The sequence below is a fragment of the Phalacrocorax aristotelis genome, chromosome 5 (assembly GCF_949628215.1).
Source record: "Phalacrocorax aristotelis chromosome 5, bGulAri2.1, whole genome shotgun sequence".
Lineage (NCBI taxonomy): Eukaryota > Metazoa > Chordata > Aves > Suliformes > Phalacrocoracidae > Phalacrocorax > Phalacrocorax aristotelis.
In genome coordinates this window covers 20,582,063-20,606,374 of record NC_134280.1, presented here as the reverse complement: position 1 = coordinate 20,606,374, position 24,312 = coordinate 20,582,063, and the positions used below count along the sequence as shown (strand labels likewise).

General features: G+C 39.7%; 1 protein-coding gene across 6 annotated transcripts in view; it reads left to right on the top strand.

Moving 5' to 3' along the window:
• The first annotated feature begins 820 nt into the window (after positions 1-820).
• The window catches only part of FIGN (fidgetin, microtubule severing factor), a 103,490-nt gene continuing 79,998 nt past the window's right edge, over positions 821-24,312 (top strand). For 2 of the 6 annotated variants that reach the window (XM_075093318.1, XM_075093321.1), the window contains exons 1-2: positions 2,042-2,437; positions 3,203-3,372. In XM_075093318.1, coding sequence (XP_074949419.1) covers positions 3,348-3,372 — 25 coding nt within the window. In that variant the 5' untranslated portion in view covers positions 2,042-2,437; positions 3,203-3,347. Of the gene's footprint in view, positions 1,077-2,041; positions 2,438-3,202; positions 3,373-24,312 lie in introns of those variants that run through there. The other 4 variants (XM_075093323.1, XM_075093322.1, XM_075093319.1 and 1 more) reach the window with 3 other exon arrangements.

The following is a 24,312-nucleotide window of genomic DNA, read 5'->3' as shown; positions in this document are numbered from 1 at the left end:
CAAAGTTGCCACTTAATTCCCATGAGCTCTTGTAGAAGGGGCGATGGGTGTCTATCTGCGCAGGTAATGGGCTGATCCAGGCTGCGGGCCCATCACTCGCAGCCACCCGATGCGGAGGGCAAGGAAAAGGTGCCAGAGGGGCACACTGCAGACTGGGCCACAGCAGACATTGTGGTGGGGTTTCTTGTCTGCTGGCCGCTCTGGTTGGCTGTCCAAAAGTGATTTCTGTAGACTCCTGTTGCTATAGTTATGTTGTGAATTCTAAAAATAGCTCTCTCTGTCCCAATATTCAGTTAAAATGTGTTTCCACATGTATGTTTTGTTTTAGGTGGGACATAACAGGAAGCAAAAGCAGTTTTGCTAGTTTAAGCTGTACCCGCCCTAGAACCAGCTCCTTGCTTCAGGACACCTTGTTATTTCACTAGCGGCACTCTCTTCATGTAGCAGTGCTAGTGTTATCGCTAGCTGTCTGAGTGAGCTAGGAGCATCTTCCACATCCTTAATAAGCAGAAGTCTGTCCAGCCGTTTTGCTCTGTCCTTTTATTTCCGATCTCTAGGCACAGCTTTGTCACCTAGGGGGCTCAGGCCTCCCAAGAGTCTTCAGCTGGTGAAAACCCTTTTGGGTTGACTGAGTCACTTCATGGACCACATCAATCAGACAGGCCTTCCGGTCCTTTCTTTGCCTCTTCCATTACCCTGTAGGAGAGGCTCTGGCTGACAGCTCACAGCAGCTTCTGCTGGCAACTACTTCTGAGTTTTATTTAGGCCTACTGTATTACTGGAAGGGAAAACAGCCAGGAAACCAGCCCATTCCCACTCCACCAGATGCTAATCCCCTAGGACTGGTCTCCTCTGCCTCCTCCAGAGCCTATACTCCCACTGCATCTTCCTTTTTTCACTAAGAAATTTTAATCCATCTCTTCCACATCCAGGACAGACAAACAACCCTCCCAAGCCATCCTTAACTCCTCAGCAAGACCAGGAAGAGAGGAAGTGAAATCACTCCAGGAGGACACTAAGCCAGAGCCCAGGAACAGCATCTGGACAGCATGGCTTCTTCCCCGTTAGAAGAGAAGGTAAGAATGTTCTGATAGCCCCATCAGGTGCAAAAGCAGGAATGTAGCTCTGTGACGTGGGAAGCCCTCGTTCCCCTTCCCACTGTTGCGGCAACGGGACGGCGGGCAGGGGCGGCGCGGAGGGAGCAGGGTGCCTCTGTGCACCGGGCACCGCGGCGGGCCGGCCACGCCGGGTAGAGACCGAGGAGGACCCGTGTGCGAGAGGCAGCACAAGCGGTGTACGAGAGGGAGGGCCCCGTTTGTGCAGCGTGGCCACTTATGCCTTCCCTGCCAGCATAAAGAGGCTGTAAAGCCCGTCTAACAGCCCCCCGGGGAATCCCTCTTATGCAAGGGGAGTCCCCAGCAGCTGCGGGCCGGGGTAGCTGGCTCCCTGCCATCCCTCGGCGAGCCGGGGCTGGGGAAGTGCGGGCAGAGGGAGGTGTGGCTGCCGGGGCTCCTCAGCCATTGCCGGCTACCGGGAATGCCTCGCCGCGGCTGATAGCAACCGGGCTCCGGCGGGCGGCTGCCGGGGCTCCCCGGGGGCAGCGCGGGGACGGGGCGCGTCTGCGCGGCGCTGGCCGCCGCCCGGGCCGGGCCGAGAGGAGCCCGCCGCCGCCCGGGGCACTTCCACCCCGGCCATTTTCCTCAGGCGGGAGGCGCCGGCGGCCAGCGAGCCCCGGCACCGGCCGCCCGGGGACGCGGCGCAGAAGCCGGCCGGCGAGCGCAAGCCGCCCGGGCCGCCGCCGCCCGAGCCGGGCCGCCCCCCCCCGTCCCCGGGCGGGGAGGCTGCGGGGCGGCCGCGGCGGGAGCGGGGGCGGCCGCGGCCGAGGGACCTCCGCCGCCGGCTGCCTGCCCGCCTACCCCGCGGCCGCGGGCCGCCGCTAGGCCCCGGCCCGCCCCCCGTCCCCGCTCCCTCCTGGCGGAGCGCCGCCGCGCCCGGGGGGAGCCCCGCCGCCGCCGCGGCGGGAGCCGGCTGCCCCCGTCCCGCCGCCCCGGAGAGCGGGAGCGGGGCCGCGGCGCGGGCGCCCCACCGCCCCCCGCGGGAAGCGGCGGCCCCGGCGCGCAGGGCCGCGGAGCGCCCCCGCCCCCCGCGCCGCTCCCCCTTTGAAAACTGATCTTTGGCTCTTCGCGTGAAAGTGATTTGAATTTGGCTCGGCGGCGCTCTGCGCAGGCGTCCAGCTGCTGGCATGCTGGCTCCTTGCAAAGCAGCTGTTTTGGGTTTGAAATTCCAACATGGCAGAGGCTGCAGTCAGTCTTCCCTTCAAAAACTTGGAATGATTTCAAATCATAGGCACCTTCACTTAACCCGAGCCCCCATTCATCAGCAAACACATCGGATCGATGCTACTCTAACCTATCGGGTTCTTGTACCAAATCTCCAGGTAAGAGGATTTTTTTTTTTCCTAGTCTCCCTACCATCGTTTTAAATTTTATTTAGTCCTAAAGCTCTCCGAGACGGCCGCGTATTTTTATAATCGCTAGCTCGTGCCCTAAATATTTTGCCTAATTAGCGGTCGTTTTCTGATTCTAAATACTCCGCTCTGCTTTCCTAATCGTAGTCTGGAAAGTACAGATATACAATCGCAGTGCATGGTTTTTCCTCCTTGATCATTGCCAACAATAGTAGGCAGATTAAGAGTTCGCGATTGTAAGCTCCCTCCCCACCTCCTCCTCCTCCTCCTCCTAATTGGATTTATTTTTAAGTTGCATTGAAAATAATAAACTGCAGGTAACGCGGGGCTGGACTTTGAGACAACTAACTTCTGAGCAAATAAGTGCAAATAAGAATCCCGCAAAACAAAAGTTAGGTTTAAATTCCTGTTTCTTGGCTGGGGGGGGGGGGCACGAATATGTCAGAGGAGCTGTTGCAGTAAAATGTGAGCGCATCATCTTGGAGGGGGTACAGCGTGGTGGGCGTATTGTTGGCTCGGAGGGGAGAGAAAGATGTATAATTTAATGGTATATACAATCCACTGATCCTATTACTATCCTCCCTGGAGCTCTTGTTAGTTTCAATGGGAGTGAGTGAAATTGACATGGACTTGCATTCCTGGTCATGTGCTTTTTTTCCCCCTTTCTTTCTTCTCTTGTGATCTGAGATCCCCTTTTTGTTGATGTTGCTTTCCCACTTAATTATATGCATGTAGGTTAAATGAATACCTGACGAAAGGGCCCACGTTTCAAGGCAGTGACATTTGATAGCTGAGAGGAAAAGTGGCTTTAATGAAAAGCAACCTTTGGAATTCCTGCTTGTGAAAAATCCAATTCAGCTTTTTGTGCTGCCAGCAAGAAATGATCAGTAGCACCAGTGTTTATGGTATGTCCGTTTTGGGATCTACTTCCTTTGCATCTAAATAGCAAAGACAAATTTAAATAGCATGATAACGCACCGAGGAGTCTGCATGCAAATATTTTGTACTAAATACCTAATGTTTAACCGTGTATTTTCACTTGTGTATGTATAAGCATTTTTTTCTCTTGCTATCATTTGTTTATTATTTCTGCTTCAATTCTAGCATTAGTTTTGTCCATTGTATTGATCTCAGTTGTAAAACCTAAAGTTGCATGTTACTAGCAGTGCACTATACACACCACTGAACTCCAATGGTATGTAAATTAGTAAAACTCAGTGACCGGAGACGGGGAAAAAGCGTAGCAATGAATATATACACCTATATGTCTACATACTCGTACATACGTGCCTAAAATGCATCTTTTCCTTTTGCAAACTAATAATTTTTGAGTATTTATTTGAACTCCAGTTGCTTTCAGCAACTCTCTTACTTTCAGCATAATCATCTGCTTGAGGTTTTAACTGATGTGGGGTGGGGAAATGTTTTGCATGTAAACAAACAAAACTACTGTTGTGGCCAAATATTTAATACTATTTAATAAGTGGTATTTTATGCTCAGTTGACGAGTGTCTGGTTCCCACTGCTCTGTTCTCAATGTGTAACAGAATGAAATAATCAGGTGCTGAAACTGGCTTCATTTAACGGTCACTCTCCAGCCCCCCACACCGCCCCCTCCTCCAAAAAAGTCAGATAAAATGGAGCATGGGGAATTTCAACAGATCTCCTTGTGGTGCAGTGGATGCACCTCTAGGTATGCAATTAAGGCTAAGGAACTAGCAGCAGAAGCGACTACTAGTCTGTTTTGTACAACCAAAAAGGGGGTATGTTCACTTTTAATTGCGTGTGGTAGCAACAAATAAGGATGCAGAGAGACCCTAGGAGAGGGAGAGCGAGCAAGCGTGTGTGTGTGTTTGGGGTAAGGGGGAGGTCTGGCGTGTGTGGCTGATGATCTCTCGTAATAACATATCTGAATGCTAGAAAGAAATTGAGAGAGCAGTTGCACAATGTATGCTCCTATTTTGGTGCTGTAGGTGACTGTATTGCTAAACATATCCCGGGTGCTATATGATGGGAAAAATCTGATTGCATTTTGCATTTAGAACTTGTTGACTTTGAAGCGATCAATAAGGCGACTGTTTATTTTAGATGCACATAATTTGCCCTGAGAAATGTTTTAAGGAGGAGAGCGAGCGAGCGCGGAACATTTTTTTTTCTTTTTTTTTTTTTTTTTTTTCCTAGAGCTGTTGGAGCGAATGTGATTGCCAGATGGGAGATTTCCCTCTGTGATGTTAAAGCTGTAATATATATTCAGAGCAGATTGGACTGCTGCTTGTGATGAGGAGGATATTACATTTATAAATTTTAAATCGGGAATCGGACAGTATGCTGAGAGCTGAAATTGGATGGTGTGGACGGTTTGGACTGTTAAATGCAATTCCCAGATAATAATAATAATTATAGTAGCGGTAATATATGTGTGTATAATAAACACAATACTGTTAGGCAGCTATATATATTCTATGGCACTTAAGTATATATTTCCAAATATGATTCCAAATATTTCCCCCCTTTCCTAAAACGTTAGGGATTGGAGGTGGTTGGGAGGGGGCTTTAAAAGCTCAGTGTAAGGAGAAATCAAATGTAATCAGGTTCCTGCTTGAGGAAAAGTTTCGCTACAGTTCTTGTTGCGGATGCACCTCTTTCTGAGTTTTTGTTTTGCCCATGTATGTGGCCTGACAGTGCCACAATCCTGAAAGGCTGGAAAGTGGGAACTAGTCACACTCGAGCAGCTCTGCTGTTGCAAATTAAAAGTGTGTTGTGGTCAGGAAATGAAAGCTACAATGTCTCTTTTGAACAAGTCGTTTATCAAGAGAAACATCTATCAAGCAGTGACTTGTCACATTGATCCTCTAAAAGTTAGGTCCGAAGTGGAAGCTGCTTTGATGTTTTTGATCCCAAATTTATAAAATTGAAAAAGCTGAAGAGAGTAGGACCGATTTGCACTTAAAAATTGCTCTGCTCTGGGTGTGACAAAATCATCAAGTATCTGTGACACAGAGCTGGTAAACCAAGGAGGTATCGGATCTTCTGCCTAATTTTTATTTTCACATTGAAACTTCAGCTTAGCCACACAGGCATCTCTTTTCATACTTTTAAAGTTCCTCCCTGTATGTCCGTGTGTTATTTCATCGGGGATATTTTCTTGCTTAGGAATACATCTGTTGCTTCCAAATTGAACCTTTTTCTGTTGTTTTTGTGATGGTATTTATAGAGTTCAGCTTTAGAAGTCGATTTCAGGTTTTTTTTTTCTCTCATCTCAGTCTTTTTTTCTTGTTCTGTATTTGTAATCTCAGTTTCCACCTCTCCTCCCTGTGAAGCAAAGTTTCTTTTACTGTCAAAGTAATGTTTATTGCAAGTAAGGTACATTTGAGATATCTGTTTGCACAACTTAAAACATGTTAAGCGTCCTGCTAAGTGTGTCTACCCCTTTTCATCTTCTTTTTGTTTCCATTTTTGACATATGAACCACACTTCCATTCTCAACGGAAGCATTGAATATAAAGTTGAGGTTTCAAGTTAAAAAAAAATCAAAACAAAGTCTAAACTGATCTTTTATCGCTACTTATTTTCAAACACTTGAATTTTTTATCAACTTTTTAGAAAAGTTCCTCATTTTGCTTGAAGTTTGTGTTTGGATTAGCAAGGAATCCCTTGAACGAAACAGGGTTTTGGTGTTTGTTTGTTGTTGGGTTTTTGTTTTCTTTACTTTTCTTTTTTGGCTAAGGTATGAGTGAAATCTTCCTAAAGCAGGACGCTTTGACTTCTTCAGTGTCATAAATTTGGCTAATACTGCTTATGGATACTTGATAGAGACCCATTTGCAAATAGGCAGCAAACAGCAGCGTGGTGGGAGTTTTGGTGAGTGTTACACTTGCTAATTAATCATGTTTGAAATGAAGGAATCATAGCATGGTAATAAAGGCTCATTGTTGTTTGATGTTTGTAACAGGATGTGACTCCTACACGAATCTGGTGGGTTTGGGGTTTTTGTTGTTATTTCCCCCCTTTCATAATAAGATACCTTCAGTACTTGATCAAATTGGTTTTATTTCTGGCAACATCTGTGAAAGCACAGGGATGTTTGCTTCACTTATTCTAGCAGTATTTTAGAAATAGGAAGATTACATTGTTACTGATATCTTTGTCATACAGTTCATGGGGGAAAAAATGACAGTCTTATGTCATTAGAATTATTGGCTCTGCTTAAACAAAAAATCTTGAAGAACAGCTGTTTTTTTTTTTTTTACTTGGTATAAAAAGCCTACTACTCTTTTTCCTATAATTGATAAAATGGCACTTCATGAACTTTTGTGCCCTACTTAGGCATATGTAGTAATGGAGAGGAACTGAAAATAGATTTCAGAATAGTTTGTAAACTAACCATTTAAAAAGTAAACCTTAAAACACTTGGACGGTGGTTTTATATCTTTGTTATGTTTTTAAATATGGTTCTTATCAGATGTGTCATCTTTAGGCTTTATTGTTCATCTTTCAATTAATAACTACTATATATGATGGAGAGAGATGTGATAATCTTTCAGACTGCAAAGCCTTATATGAAAATTTAATTAATTAATTAAGGCTATTTTATGCTGCATTAATAAGGTTTGAAATCTGCTTTTGTTTAGATGGTCTCCTCCTTTTTAAAAACCTAATTCCTAGAGGAAAATGATTCTGTACAGTTCCTGTCAATACATTTTTTTCAATGAATGCATACAAGAAGGATTGACTATAATGACTGATCTTCCTGTAGTCTTAATCATTAATTAATAGGCTTATCTGCTAGTTAGGAGTGGGTTTAATGGTACAGAATCAGCATGAGATCTCTGTGTATGAAACATTTGTATGTTGTTTATAACAGAATGAGTTTTGATCTAGCATTCCCAGATTTAATAATGGAAATATTTGGCTCTTTGCCCTCAATCAATATATCCCTTAAGAGAACAAACTTCACATAATACTTTCATAAAGTGCCAGGTGTTTTGATACTCAGTTGATAAATTTAATTACTGGGGTTTTACATTGATTCATTGATCTTATGATTGGAGGAAATTGTTCTGCAGACATTTCTGAAGTATTGAGGAATATTTTATGTCAATAAAGCTTGATCAATCAGCACTTTTTTCCCCTCCTGAGTCACTGATAAGAAAAGGCATAAAAATAACTATGAGAAGAATCTGGGATAAACTAATTAGAAATTCTCATGTGTTATTAACAGAGCATATGAGAAGCAAAGCACTATGCACGTGGAAAAAGAATCAGCTTTGAAGGGGAATTGTGCATATTGGGCCCAATCCTTAGCTGGTGTAAAATAGCTTAGCTTTAAAGAGCTACAGCTCTGTAATTTACAGCTCCCAGAATCTGGCCCACTGTGGCTGTTCTTTTTTTTGTGGCTTTTTATTTTTTTTAGTACCGTTCTTTGGCTTATTGGAAGCTGTTTTAAATCAGATATTATGGCTACCAAAATATATGGAATTTCAGATAAGCATCTGATCCAAAATGAACAGTATAGCTATAAAAGTAATTTGAAGAGCTGTAAATTCAGGATTGCGTATCCCTGATATTGTTGCCGAGTATTAAACTCTTGCTGCTAGAGATGCTATCCTCTAAGTGAAAACTTATCTTCCTTATGGGAAAGATCACTTCAGGGAACTCTAGGCTAGGAAATGGTTTGGAGGTTTTTTTTTTTCTGTTGCTAAAATAATAATAAAAAATTTCCAATACATAGAATTAGTTATAGGGATATTTTCCAGGTGAAAAACCTTACTGGAGTACTTGGCTCCATTTCTGTGAGGCATGCGACCTTTTCACCCTATGTCAATGATATTTTTATAGAGTGTGTGAGAAATGCGAGCATAAAGAAAATTCCTTGAGATCATTCAATTTTTCTTTTTTTCTTAAAAAAAAAAAGAAAAAAGAAAATCTCTGCATCTCAAAACAACATATACATCTCCCTTAGTGAAACTGTATTCCTTTAAAGGATGATAGCTAATACAGAAGAACAGAGAAAATCCACTTGCAATATGTTACCATAGGTTCGACAAATACAATCTTATCCTTCAAGGAGCAGAGAGTCCTAGATGGTAATAGAGGTCAAAGGAAATCTAAGGCTTTCAGTCCTTTAATAATTGTACCTGCTACCCCCTGATCAGCATATTAAAGAGGATGTGTGTACATGTATTATGTTTCTTAGAAGATAATTTGTATTTGCAGCAAACTACTAAATACAAGTGGACTTCACTACTATTGCTTCTAAATACCTGTTGATGTTGGTCTCGCTGTGTGACAAGTGAGGGTAAAATGGGAAGAGAAATAGTTGGTCAATCTTGGTTACCAAAGTCTTGAGAAACTGTGGGGGAGATCGGGCTTTGACAGGTCAGTTCAAGAATGCGAAGAATACTAAAAAGTGTAATCTGCAGAAAGCACCAGTGATTAAGAGCATACGGAGACGTCTGCAGTGATGGTAATGCAGAGTCTATGCTTCCCTTTTCCTGAGTTATATTGCTACGAGGTACTGGCACACACGGTATGGTAATAACAATATTGTATGTCTGTTCCTATAGTGCTAGTAACGGTACCTGTCACACATATCATAATACAGAACTGACTGTTTAATCATATAAGCAACACTCCTCATTACAATGGCTATTGTACTTGTGCAGTAGAAAGAACAGTCATGCGTTACTATATTTAAATAATGGAATAAAACTTTGTTCTTTAAACTGTTTTTCTGCATATAGAAAAAAGTTTCATCCGTCTCAGCTATAATTAAAAATAACACAACTACAGATGACTTTCGTGTCACTGGCTGATTTTTTTTTTTAAAACTTTTCAAAATAGTCTATTAAGAGTGTAGTCTGATGTGCCATGAAACATTGAAATAGCAATTACCAGTCATATTATTTAACTCTTACTGAGAAACTCTTTTCTTAGTTCTTTTAAAGTATAGTGCAGCTACTGCTAGTATGTTGTTAGTTAAATTTCAAATATCTTGAAAGTGATGTGGAGAAAAATACTGAGATTATTTTAATGGGATAGCAAACTTTGGTCATGCAAGTCCATTTTTGCTCCAGGGTCCTTGAAATCACGTATTGCTTGGAATTTTTGTTATCTGTTTTTAACCCTTTTGTATTAATCTTTTAATATGTCATATATGTCTTTGTTAAAGCATATAGTTCGTTTTCTGTGTATGAATTGCTTAGTGCATGAAGATGTACGCCACAATTTATTTTGTGTGATATTTTTGAATGTAAGCATGTATCAAGCTGGTTATAGATTGGTGATGATAAATTGGTTTCAGTAATCTGTATCTTATTTGCATTAATACTCTAGCAGTAAGAGCATACTGTGGTCAAACTTTATGATCTAAGATAGCTGTCTCACATCTAATTAAGCAGGGTCTGAATGAATGATTCTCCTGTATGGGTCATAATTAAACTTTTTGTTTCTCGTCTTCAGTGTGATAAAATACTTAAGGGACACATTAATGCATGTTTGTGTAACTCCTGCTGATCTGAATGAAACCTGAAAATGAATATTGAGAGGAGATGGGAGAAGGGCCTGGACCTGGTGGGTTGCGGGGGTTCGTGGCAGGAATATGTCTTCATGCTCTCATTTGAGGTTGTGTTTTGCCTGATTTAGAACTGCTGTTTGCCTTTGAATATGTTGGAAATAACGTCCCTGTTTTCCTCTGAGGGGTTTTCCCCTTCTGTCTCTTCCATTCTAGCATATAAGCAAGTCATTAATAAAAAAGCATTCATACAGTGAGCCTGAATTATCACTTACTAAAACTATGAGAACTGTACTGCTGCAAAGGTATTCCTAGACTGTACAACAGATGTTACTCTGTGTACGTTTTTTCTGGAGATGTGGTGAGAGGAAATCCCAACAATTACTTTATATTACAGATGACAGCAGAGGGTGGGTGGGAATGATAAAGTTATATGCAGAAATTACTAATCACTGCCAATAGTATCAATACTGACATTTAAAATACTATGAACTGATAGCCCTGCTATACGAACGTCTGTGAAAGCTGTGCTTTTAGATGAAAAGTAGCTATTTATATACCTTATGGCTCAGTGTGGTCATGTTGAAAGTATGAACTTACTCATCACGGATTCTGAGAAAGTGCAGGTTAACGTCCTCTGTCTTCTTTAGACCTCTCTGATTACTTCAGCCTCCTGTGTTGACACAGAGAAAGAAACAGCTAGATTCTATGCTGGAAGAATAAGGTTTGCAAGCACTGACTGATATAACGTATCCCATTGTGATACCTAAACCAAATTTAAAAAAATCAAGCATCCTTTTCAAGTAAAACTTGAGAAACACAGAAAGGAACAGCAAAGATGTATCTGAACACACTTGAAGGTGTACCATTTACTTTCAAAAGAGATCTTTCCCATCACTCGTGGATAGCTCCACCATGAAAAGCGATATCAAAAGATCTCAGAAAAGTAACTATTCTTTTATGTCTTTGGGAACTCAGATGCTTACAAGATTGTTTCTGAGAAGGAAAAGAATTGATCCTATTTTCAGTCCCTTGTTGTTGGCATTTGTGGACCACATCGCTAGGTACAGTATTGTAGAAATACGCTTTTGGTATATGAATACAGTTCTGTTTCCTCTTGCAGCTCTAAAATAATAGTGCAAACTTGCTGTATCCAAGCTCAGTTTGGGCAGTATGTTTTTATGAATCCTTTCTTGCACTCGATGAAATTGCTTTATTTAAAATATATATGGAGCTTGCTGAAGATCTTAAAACTTAATTGACAGGTCATCTGCGCGATTAAAATAGAGAAATTCAAATTTAAAATAGTGTGTATTGGTTTTTATGAAAGTAATATAGGCTTGAAGTCACCTGTGATAATTTGTGAACTGGATATCCCCATTCAGTCAGAAAATTGCTGGGTTTATACTATCAAGATTCATTTATTTTTAATATGGAGGGAGACTGTAAATTTGCTAACTCCTCAGCTGAACGTACACTTAATTTACAAAATTAAGTGGTTTGGTGTTTACTAGTGTTAGATCTGCAGCTTTATATTAACTATGTATCTGTGCTGGTGCTGTACTGAACATACTATAAATAGGCAGATACTCTATTTTAAAGATGGTAATTTTTCATGTCTTTATAGAATTTCTGATAATTCTTTATTTCTTACTCTTTGCCTTCGATAAAAGCTGAAATAAATGTATTTTGGAACCTGTTCTTGTAGCAATGAACCTTTTTTAGTCATTGATTTTCACTTTGTGCTTTGACTTTCATTCATTTCATACTCCTGTCCTGTGAAGGCATTCTTTACACTACAATGCTAGTGTATTTTTCCGCTTTCAGTTTAAAAACTTTAGCAGTAACATTAATTTAGTTGATACTGTGGTAGTCCAATCGAGACATTTAATCTATTATTCAGATTAATATTAGTGTTTGTAAAGAGCTGAAGCTGAAAGTCAGTAAATCCTGTGTAATGAGGGGTATGAAGTACTTCTCATTATTTGGCCCCCAAGCATTTGTCAATACGACAGTCATATCAAAGGCACACCTTAATATGCAGAGAACGTCTTTGCTGAGACACATAGTTAAGTAAGTTTGAGAAACCTTTGTTTTCAAGTTGTGGGTTTTGGTTTTTTTTAAGTTAGATGTTGGTAAAATATATCTCAACGTGTGGTTACGGAGATTCTGAATAACCAGTGCCTTAATGAATGACATTTTTAAAGTTTTCACTACTTAGAAATGTTCAAGGAGTTATAATGTTATATTTCCTCCATCACTGAGCAGATTATTCATATGGTACAGAATAACAGACAAACTGATGCTAGTATGCATTTGGAGTAATAATTTCCACCACTGATTAAGGAAAGATGTTTTGTTATTGAGTAATTAGCAAACACACTTCTTCCCTCCCTCCCCACCCAAGATGTCAGTTCTTTAGAGATAGTAAAAGCGTTGCTTTCATTCATGACAGGCAAGTAATTTTTAGCTAAAGTTACTATTCCTTTCTGTTTCAGAGCTGCTACAACAGCTGCAGTTTGAGCCTGAAGGCTCTGAGTGGCTGAGATAACATCACGACTAGTATTGCATCTCAGCAAGTGCAATTCAGGTTTCCACTTTTGGGTGCTCAGTTATCAGAGTCGCTGAGTCTCTGCAATTTGTATTGGCTTTGGATATGCAGGTGTGCAACAAATCTTAGAAGCCAGGTGATGTGTGTTATAAGGAATTTACCAAGAAAATGGAAGGCATTAGCTTTATTTGTACTTCTTAAATGCTACAATCTCCCTCTTGAGGTATTAATGCTGTTTGATAGAGGGCTTTTGATTTTTTTCCTGGTGGTTTTAAGAAGACATTTTAAATTCATCAGGACAAAAATGTGTGTTACATAAAGGTATAATGAAAGACTCATTTGTGATTTTGGATGGAGGAAACTTTAAATTCAGTTTGTTACTGTGTAAATGTTCAAAGGAGGAAAATGCAGAGTAGATGATGCTGTTCTAATTGCAAAATCTCCCTTAGTTAGCTTCTCCCTCCTCCTGATCCCCTTCTCCCTTCCCCCTCCCCCCCATGGCTTTTTTAAACAATTATGGGCATTGTGCTCCTTAATGGTGCATAGTTACTGTAAAGATAGGTGTCCTCAAATAATGAGTTTCTAATAATAATCAGAGGGATTTAGATTAAACTGGTTTTGTATAGAAATCTTACAGTATGAAAAAGTACACCTAAAACCCGGACATATATTTACAGGAGCTAAGCCTATTTACATAGGACTAACCCAATTTTGTATCTGTGCTTGTGCGTGGGGAGGGGAGAGTAGAGGCCTATGTTTGTCTGTGCCTACATTTTTGTCCACCTGCTTTAAAGACTTCAGAAGAAGGTTGTTGGTTTTTTTTTAGCATAGATCTCTATTTTGCTTTCTGATAACAGAATATGTTTTAAAATCACAACATACTAATGAGCTTCTGCGTTTACACTGGAAAGCTTGCATCTCTTCAAATGACTTCTAGTGGTGCTCTTCTTTCTCTCTGTTGCTTCTCCCCGTCTTTTTTTTTTTTTTTCTTCCCTCTGAGAGGCTTATTACATTAGATTTGTTGCTTTCTTCCTTGTTCAGAAGTTCTGAAGGGAAGTAAATAGAAGTGCTAAGTACGGTTACTAAAGTAATTGTTAGTTTAAAGAGTTGTCACTATATTGGCTAGGAAAATATTTTTCCTAAGAGGTAGTGGATCAGCAAAACCATACAATAAACAGAGCAAAATAGTTTAACTTATGGTTTAGAAATACATATGCCATTTAAATGGAAACAAACTCCCAAATCTCCCACATACCTTTTGGGGTTTGGCGAACAAAAGCTCGCTTGTACGCTCCAAATTCCCCTGGGCCTCAATTTGCAATACCATTATTTAAGCCTGGCTGATATAAACCCATTGCAGAGAAATAGAAGCTCTCCTTCCTGGCTTTTCAAAGCCGTTCTGTGCCCCCGTCTCTCTGCCTACCCACATCCCCCAGCCCCCCCGCCCCGTTCCCAGCCTCTTGGTCTTACCCGGCCACTGTGAAACTCTTTTGTATTTGAAATATAGTAAATGTAGAAATACTACGCTTCTAAAACAGAGAAAAGTGCCATTCTGCATGGTCTTACTGACATCTCTACCAACACACATGTAATTCTATCTTCAGACTAAGATCAAGGCTATAATCACTTTAATATCTGTTGTGTCCTCTACCAGGTGACCTGCAGTCTTTCATTGTAAAGATAAGAGACTCTGATATAATAAGTTATTTCTTCTCTAAGTCTGATCTTATAGAAAATACTAACCATAAACTAAGGAGAAACTTGCGCCCACTTAATATGCTCCTGGAGTGTCAGGCTCTTTGGATATCTGCTTATGGGTACAGTACTGGCATTGTTGGATGCTCAGCTGGAAGCCGTTCTGGAGCAGAACTCGGTTTGGGTGTAATCCCAACAGCTAAGAGTAAATACAGGAATCACTGTAGCTTGATGCAGCATTGAGTAGTACAACTGTATTTATTTTGCTGCTAATAAAATGGCAGTCTAGTTTGTCATTAAGAAGCTTGTCTTTTTGAAATAGCAACTGAGGTGCAGTTCTGAGCTTTTGAGTTAGTATTTGTTAGTGGGAAGAGCTAAGAAATAGATGAGCTGCGTTCCTGACCGTGGGCGGAAGGATGGTGAGTAATACATGCCTTGGCATGGCATCAGCCAGAAGTGGGTTGTGTGGGTTTTCCCCCCCCCTCCCCCAGCTGTAGTTTTGAAAGGTGTAGGGTATTCAGATAAGCAGAGGGGAAAGAAACAAAAGGGAAAAATACTTCCAAGCAAATCATTATAGCATATCTCAATGACTGTGTTCCACACTTAGATTTAATTAGAAGACAACTGCACTGGAAAACTGGTCATTTTAGTCATAGTTAACGACTGGTTCTCTCCTACCCCCAATCAGAACCGATTATATGCTGTGTTGTATAATGTAATTTCTACAAGAAAATTAAGTATGAATAGGCACGATAGTATTGTGTGGTTGCAATAATGAGGTTTTCATTAATGATGTTAATTTATCATTTAACTATCCTTTTAGAGGTGAAAATAACTATTTTCTTGTGGTATTTCCTTTTACTATATATATACCAACCAGAATCAAATTGGGGTATTTTGTAAATATTTTAAGCAAAAGACTGTGACTGGATAGCTGTTAATGTGTTCATTATGTAGGAAAAAGGCACTGAAAGAAGGGAAACATTTTATATCCATGTTTCTTATAAGACAACTGCTTTCAGGAGGGATTTCTTTTATGTTGTAATATAATTTACTAGTGTACAGTTTCTATAGTGTCGTGGGTAGTTCAATGCTGGATTTCAGGCAAGCAAGTTTGTTTCCTAGATAGCTGTAATAAGACTTACTTGCTGTCAGTAGTAAGATAATAAGGATAAAAAACATGTATGGTTTAAGAAAAAAAAATCTATTCATTTGCATTTGTGTACCAAATTCCACTTAGTGATATGCTTGTTGGGCTGAGCTATTAAATGCTCTGTGGGCTGTATTTCAACTAGTGTATGATTGACTAGGTATATTAGAGCTTTTTACCTACTGCCAATGCAAAATTTGACCCTGGTTTTACCCTGAGATGTTTTTGCCTTTAAAAAGATCCACACTTTATGACTACACAGGTGGGCGGTAAGAAAATTTATCGTTGTTATTTGTAGGGTTTAGCTCCATGTTGGAGTAAGAGTAACCTGGATCTGAATTGATGCTGAATGGATTTTTTTTTTTTTTAAATTTTGATTCCAAAGCCCAACTGTGGGAATTGATATATCATCTTAAAAGTTCAAATCTACATTTTATGCACTGTGCCAAAGCACCCATGAGCTCATTAAGCAAAGACTTTTTCAATTATATCTTGTGTCTATGCATGTATTTATACTTGACAGGAATCCTTTAGAGGTTTTGTTTGCTGTATTAATACTTATAGTGTCTTGGAGTACATAAAATATGCTTTAAAAATTTTAAAAGAGTAAGCACTGCTTACAGATCCAGTTCTGGTAGCTTCCTCTGTATTTTAGCAGCTGCTGAAAAGTTCCTTGGCCAGACATCCAGCCTCTAGAGGGCACACCAATAACCTCCTCTGCCAGACCCTCAACCGCTCAACCGAGAAAGTTTTAAAGCTGGCACCTACAGAGAGAATCCCAGTTGTGTTGCATAATAAAATATCTGCGTGTATTCCTCATTATTCCTGGAGTTTTGCTACAATTAGTGGTTTCCTTTTCCATTCCTTTTCCATTCCTTTTCCATTCCTTTTCCATTCCTTTTCCATTCCTTTTCCATTCCTTTTCCATTCCTTTTCCATTCCTTTTCCATTCCTTTTCCATTCCTTTTCCATTCCTTTTCCATTCCTTTTCCATTCCTTTTCCATTCCTTTTCCATTCCTTTTCCATTCCTTTTCCATTCCTTTTCCATTCCTTATTTTTTTTTTTTTTGTTAACCTGGGGGAAGGCTTTTGTGTTTGTTATGCTGTTGGCTTTTTTTTTCCCCCTCTAGTGGTGATCTTTATGAAAGTAAAGACTCAAATCCACTATGGTATAATCTTGTGGCTCATTTACACTTATTCCTTCATCTGGTAGAAATCTTTCTTTACATATACACTGCTCTTTACTGTTGTAAAGACTACAGAAGCTGGTGCACAGTATCTGAGACTTGCAAAATTAGGTACTAAAATTTATTATGTACTAAAATCTAGATAATAATTCAGGTGGGATTAAAACCAGTTAACCCTACTCCAGTTGCCTAAATTCAATTGCTCGACCCTTTTCTCTCGTGAAGTGCCATATTACGGGTTTTTTTTCTCCTATGGACTATTGTTACTAACATTGATATTTATGTGAAGTCATACTTGTTCAAATGTTTGACCATGGTTCTCTACTCCAGTATATCACCATTAGAAATCAGAGGGTTTCCGATAATTCAAAGGAATCTGGTAGTCTGCTTCAAATTTTCCTTAGATCTACTGAAATAGAACAAGAGAGCAGGTATTCTTGGATTTCGTGCCATAAATTAAGATGTGACCCAATCCATACTTCAGTTTTGGTCTAAGAATATTTAGGGAGAAATACATATTTAAGAAAATTTGTCACATAGTGTGTCATTAACCTAGAATAAAACCTTTCCTAAAAGTGTAGTGGTTTAACTTGGGCAGTTTCTGCTTGAGCATTTTTAAATATTATTTTGCCAGTTTGAATTAAAATGTGGTTGGAACATGTACACCTTAGAAGGAGAAAAAGTGTCTCCTGCTGATGACTTCACTAAGTCCTCTGTGTAGTTGAACAGATAGGCCTGTTACTCTGAGCAAACTTTGCTTTTTAATTGCATGAATAGGGCGTTTTAGCTACGCAGTTGTTGAGCCATGAATCTTAATGGCATTGTTGAGTTTCTGTGTTTCTGTACAGCATAAGGAAAAACTGAGAAAGAATCCAGCAAAAGCTAAGGGGATTGGTTTTGTTTATTTCGTAAGTCACCTGGCCTGTAATCAGGAAATCTATGCTGAGTTCCCATTTAGCTTTCCACCCTTTCCTTTAAAAGTAATTTAAAAAAATTAAAAGGATGTTTGGTATATGAAGTTTATGGTATCTGCTTTACAGGTCATACTGGACCAAATTTTGTTGGAGGAGTTTGACAATAATCTGTGAACAGTTTGGAAGATTTATTCAGTATGTTCCTAGGTTGATGCAATCCCATATGCAAAGTTTTCCATTGCCTCAAAATGTCAAACAGTTTTTTCTGTACGAGGATAATTACAGTTCATGGAGATGCAGGGGAAAAAAATTTCCAAGACAGAACATGATCTGTGAAAGTGCTAGGTCATACTTTTTGTCTTGATCACCTGTGGCCAACAGATGGTTAACTTACTGGAGAAATAATGGTGGCATTGTTTTGTGATTCATCTAATCCACTTTTTCCCAAGGGGCTGAGACAGTCACTAGTGTGTCACCTCAATTTTGGCATACACCCAGGTTGCAAACTTGTTCCTTCTTTTGGTGTTGAGTGTTGGAGCTGTGCAGTAAACTGCCCAAAATATAGAAACCTCAATAAAAAGGATGTGTAACACCTGGAGGGTGGCATGGTTAACTCCTTTACAAACCTAATCTCTGCAGGGTTATGGGTACTCTGTAGAATAAGCTTCAGCTGTCATGGAAAAGGGTTGGAAATATAGTTAGGGTGTCTGGTCAGTCTTAAATAATGAAGTTTTTTGATGACAGAGTTGTTTACAGTCAGAGACTGTCCCCGCTGTTCTGCCTAGGAGAGAGTAATCTTTTTTTCCTAACTGCCAGTCGAGGACTGGTATCATCTAAGCATATCCTTTGTTGTTGTCCTCCAAACCCCAATACTCTGGGCCTTTCTCTTCCACCCAGTCAAATGGGTGGCTTTTACAGCTTGTCCTGAAAGCCAAAAAAATCAGGCTGTGTTTAAGTGAGTGGGTGGAAGCAAGTCCTGGAGCCAGAAACATCCTCATGAGGGACATGGTGGCTGTGGTCCCTGCTGGGTGCCGGTGGGGTGCCCACTGGCAGGCCTCTGCCCACATCACCCCTGGCATCGTGGTGGCAAGCAGAGCTAACTGACTCTCAGATGGGTCAAAATAGCATGGACCAGTGAATATGCTGTGAATTTATTGATGCAGTTTATAGGAATTTTTTTTTTTAAAAAAAAAGGTAGTTACGTGGGGAAAATAATTCAAAATTAATTTTGATGGGAAGTATTAAAGCACTGAGCAGCTCAAATGTAAGCTGAATGGATGGTCTCTGATTTTTGTCACTGGAACGGTATGTGACATGTCTTTGGTCTGAATTTAGAAACGTGTGAGTTTTGTCCTTGTGGTGGAACATTGTACCTCTTAAACATAGGAGAGGGGAGAAAAATGGCAAAGGATTTATTTATCCTCCTCAACAGAAGAAAGCAAGAGCAAAGCCATCTTCATTTTAGAATTCAGGCTCCAAATTTCTCTTTAAACCATTTTTAATAGAAACAGTAAGTTATAAATCATCTAAGCAATTACCTGAACACAGAAGGAGTGGGGCCCAGCCTGGGTTTCAGCCCCAGATGTTTCTGCACTACAATAATGGCACAGCCCAGATATTTACAGCTTAATTTCTGTTCATGTGCACTTGTCCATAAATGGTTCCTTTTCCATTTCCAGTTCAACAACTGAACCACTTATAGTAGAGAGTGATTTAAACTTGAATGATGGCAAAATGTGAATAGAGACAATTTACCTTTGCAAACTTTAAAGTCCATTTCCAGTATTTAAAATGTAAGGTAACTCTTGAACAGAGAATGATTGATCAGTAAGTGCCTCCTTTTAAATGTAGTATTATTTATTTTTTTATATATATATTTGTGTATAAAATCTGACTTTTTTTTTTTTTTTTTGGCTGAGCTTTCTGCAGTTTGGAGCAGAGACTTTTTTTTTCTCTTTTTAATGCTATACCATCTAGCACTACTTGCATTGCAAGCCAGTGCCCCTAACCTTGTTCCTCTCCCCGTTCCTGTCCTCCTCACTGCTCCTCCCAACCAGCCCCATTGCTGGAAACTAAACAAATTGAAAATAATGATTGGTAACCATCTGCTGTGCTGAAATTCCACGCACAGCAGTTAACTCCATTTTACAAAACAACTTCAATCTAGTGAATTACAATGCAGTTCTTGGTGGCAGCAGATAGCAACAAGCAGTTTCGAGTTCCTCTAGACAAAGCAGTTTGCGTAGGGAGCATTATGCAGAGTCACTTGGTGGTGTTGGGGTAGTGGTGGGGATACTTTTGCCATCAGACAGTTCACTGTAATGCATTTGAAACTAGAGAGAGTATAACCACAGCTGAATTGTTTCATGTGATTAAAAAAGGGGCCTGTACATAAAACTGTGCAGACAGGCGATCTTGCTAACATGCACCCTTTTGGTTTTCTGTTTCTGCAGCTGCAGCGCAATGGAATGAGTGGCACGTTCAGCTTTCAGTCACTTTCATGTGACTTTTGGAGTGCCCAATAAAAAAAAACCTCTGCCAAAAATTAGATTGCATAGCTGGTCAAAGTGTATTTAAGAACGACAACTATTCATAGAGTCTCTGGTGAAGAAACTCTTATTGGTGCAGAACTGTAACAAGAAACACTCTAAATAGTGATGAACTGCCAAGCAGCAGATATTCAAATAGTGACAGACTATGATGTAATATTAAAATAGGTACCATTATCATCTATGGTTTTAACTCAATTTCAGTTATTTGAGCTTAGGCTTCGATTGTGTATAGAGAAAGTTGCTTAAAATGGGCAGTATATTGAGTTCAAAGGACCCATACAGTTCATAAATTCTCCGGTGTCTACTGGATTTTTCATCAGGGAGACTTCCAATAAAAATGATCTATTTTAGAAATAATATTGTTTAGTAGGTTGAAATGTGGTGTAATAAAATTAGACCTTCAGTCTTCTAAAGTTACTACTTAGATGGCACCCTTGGGATGGTAAAATGGCTGTATAAGCAGATGAATCAGACAGTTTCACTGATGGATACATTTGTCAGTCTCTGTTACAGATATAATATATTCTTATATCTGTAATCCTGACACTGTTACATCCAAATGAAATCAACATGAGGTTGTCATCTTTAAGCAAATATGTTAAGTGTTGTCTTTTGTGCTTTGGATTTGAAAGAAAGGGGCCCAAGGGAGCCAGCATCATGCAAATGGAACAAATCCCATTTCTTCTGAGCTGTGCTGTTTCCCCCTTCATGGCAGCTGGCTGTGTTATCTTTGTGTGTTTCTCTGAGTGCTGACAATTCTTTCAGTGATCTAAGTTAGGGCACATTAGAAAGTGGAAGCAGCTGTCTGTCGTTATACTGAGAGACGTGTTTGCTCTACTGCAAAGATGAAGGACCATGAATCCTTGACACACTCTCTCCCCCCTCCCCCTTTACTTTCCAACATGATCAACATTCAGACGCACAGATTGTCTGCTTGGACAGTTTTTTGTTCTGACTGACAGCATCTGGCATAGACAAATTTAAAAATACATAGCATGCTATGCTTGGAATTGGAACATCCCTTCTTTATTAATCTTCTCATTTAAACCGTTCATTTACATTTCAAGAAAGGTTACAGCTTGATATGGTTGAAACATTTATTTTAAATGAATAACCTCCTAATGAAATACCTTGAATGAGCACCAAACAGTCAGTGTTCATTAAAAATTACACCTGATTAGTATGGCCTTGGAACTGTTGCAAAGACATAAGATTTCCCCATTGTCTCAATCTATAATAATAAAAAAAAAATAATAAAAAAGAAAATGTTTAGCATGTGTGAGTGTGTGGAATTTTTTTTTTTTTACCACAGAGCTAAATGAGAATGGTGTTTTCACTTGCAACCCCCCACGATATTCAAGAGTACCATGTTATAAAGCAGTAGCCTTTAAAATGCTATTTGTCTAATTAAATCTGGTTCTGCTGGAACAATACGTTTGAAGGAAACACCTAAACAGTGTTTTGTTTTATTCTGCTAAGGCATTTATGATTTGAGAGACAAGATGCTTTATGATTTGATGTAATATGAAATCCTGTGTATATATTTCTGCTGAGAAGTATTCACATGTTTGTATACAGTACTTTACTAGTAAAATAGAACTGAAATGGAGGACCACCCACTAAAATGTTTATGCACGCGCACATGCACATTTGCACATGTACATTCTGTGCACTCTCATCTTCATGATCCAGGTTAGCAACGCAGACATGCTTGTCTAGCATTTATGTAAAAATAATATGAAAATTGGCCGTACCAGTCAGAATATGGACTTTGAGTCCAGGAAGGGAGGAAGAAAAACCTCTTCTTGTACTAGGCATTTTAGATGCTTTATATTACTGTGGATTGCAGCTTTAACTACTCGCAGTACAGAAAAAAAAAAATCTTTCAGAAGGGGGGGGAACCCCCAGTATTATAATAAAATAGAGGACTGTTGAAGTGCTTGGCAGTAAATATGTAAAACAAGTATCCTGGTTTATTTGGAGAGGAAACAGAAGCTGTAGCAGACAGGCTCAATTAACAATTGTAAGCAGGAGAGGACTTGTATTCCTTCGGTAAATGTAGGAGAGGTCATTTGCTTTAGGATAAATTCTGACAAATTTCAGATATAGACATAAAGGCTGGAATAAATATGACAAAAGATTTTCAGTTGCACATCAAGCATTTTATATTTGCCATGGCCATTTACATTTTTTCTCAGTGAATAGATTTCTTTTTTATTAATGTTTTCCTGAATAATATATTTTTTTAAATTAATTGACTGTGAAACAAGCATTTTGGGACAATAGGAATTTTAATACAGGCTTGAAATATCATTTATGCTTTTTTAAAAATTCTCTTAGTAATGTCTAATCTATTTTTCTTTTTCCAGAGGAAGCACTATGATGATAAGTTTTCAGCACAGGTTTTACTATACTAGCTATGTGTAATCATAAAAGTGAAATCGAATTTTATTTTAAATGGAATCACATTTTTTTCCCACACAAACTGTTCCATTCATGTGATAAACTTCTATTTTGATTTTTTTTTTTTTAATGACTAGTTATAAAGGCTTGTACAGATATGCATCTGTAAGCAAACTGGGAATAGGTTAGAGAACACAATTCCCTGGTGTAAAAGCAAGGTTTAGCAGTAATGCTTTTAATCTGGACTTGTAGAGGATTCGGGAGCATCCATAGATCTGCTTCGGTAATTACCATACCCCAAGTGGCACTGGAAGAGACATTTGCCTAAAAACTTGATGTCTTCATTACACTGTTTACATTTTAATTAGAAACATGAAAATTAGTGATTCATACGGACAACTATAGTTTAAGTGGGTTTGCTCACCATCCAATAAATCATGGGGGGGGGGGGGGAAAGAGGGGGGTGCAAAGCCAACCCCACAACCTGCATCTGCAAGCAACAAACCCTTTCAAATCTCACAGTTGTAATAAATAGTTTACTAGGAATCATTCATGGATATAATGTGTTGGTATTAGAAGCTGGTTAAAATGTGGTTTTTATTTTATCAGAGAAGAAATTTCCGTTTAAATTAGCGAACGTAATTTTAAAGACCAAGCTACTTGCATGCAGAACTACATGTATGCGAATGACGTGTACAGGATATACATAAGTAGCCTCTGTGTATGCATATATATAGAATTGTAGCTGTATTAAGGAGAAGAATTGGTGCAGGAATATTTTGGCAGTGCTGAGCACCATGTATGGCTGCAGAGAAGCAAGTTTAGCCTGTTTCTGTGTGTCTCCATAAATGCATGTAAACATTTGTATAGCTGCACCAGAGAGATGTATACAAACACACACGTGCAGGCACACAAAGACAAGTAAGGATGTGTTGATAATTTCCCCGAATTTTGCATGTACCTGTCAGCACCAATGGCCTAAAACCATTCCGGCCAGGAGTGATGGGGAGAAGCAGCGGTGCCTGTCAGTGTCCCCGCCTGAGTCAGCAGCATGTCCAGTGCCTGTGCCGAGCGACAGTCACTCATCCAGCCCTGCCCTCCCGGGGGGCCGCCGGCCTCCTCCACACAGAGGAGAATGACCCCTCTGTCTGGCACGCTCAAGATCCCGAATCGCACCGCATCGGTGTGCGAGTTCAAATCCCTACTCCTAAAGGCAGAGCTGGGATTCCAGCTAATGACTCAGAGATACAGAGGGTCAATGCACTGGTGATCTGGAGTACTGAGCCATCGCGCCAGCTTAGTTGTACTTTTTTTTTCCCCGCTCCATAACTCACTGTCTTACCCTCCGCATTTCCACCGATGATATGCAAAATTGCATTTCTTCTTCTAAGAATACTTTATGGGTTGTATTCCTTTGGATTTCAGTTTGGTCACTCAATTAAAAAACCAAAATGTTTTGCTTTGGGGAGGAGCGTGGAGGGAATTGTTTTGTACAGTATTAACTTTGTGTTACGTTAGTTCCCTATAGGCTGTTTGGGGCGTTACGCAAATAATTCATGGGTAACAAATTTCTTTGGGAGAGTGAGCCTCAGTAACAATAAGTAAAAACTTGTTGGTTTAATATTAATGTCTTTTTCTTTAAACAAAAATAAGGAGTTTCCTTCTCCCTTTCCTTCTCTTTTTAATGGATTTCTTTTTGTTGGAATCTTTAAGATTTGTAGGATTATCTCTTTCCAGAACTCTCATTCTGCATTCAGTTATTTTCTTTTTATATGTATATAAATTTACATATATATTTATAATTCTTCCTGTGTCCTTCAGATTTTTAGACTGGATAGGATATGCATCAGAATAAGCATTTTATAAAGATGTTTCACATT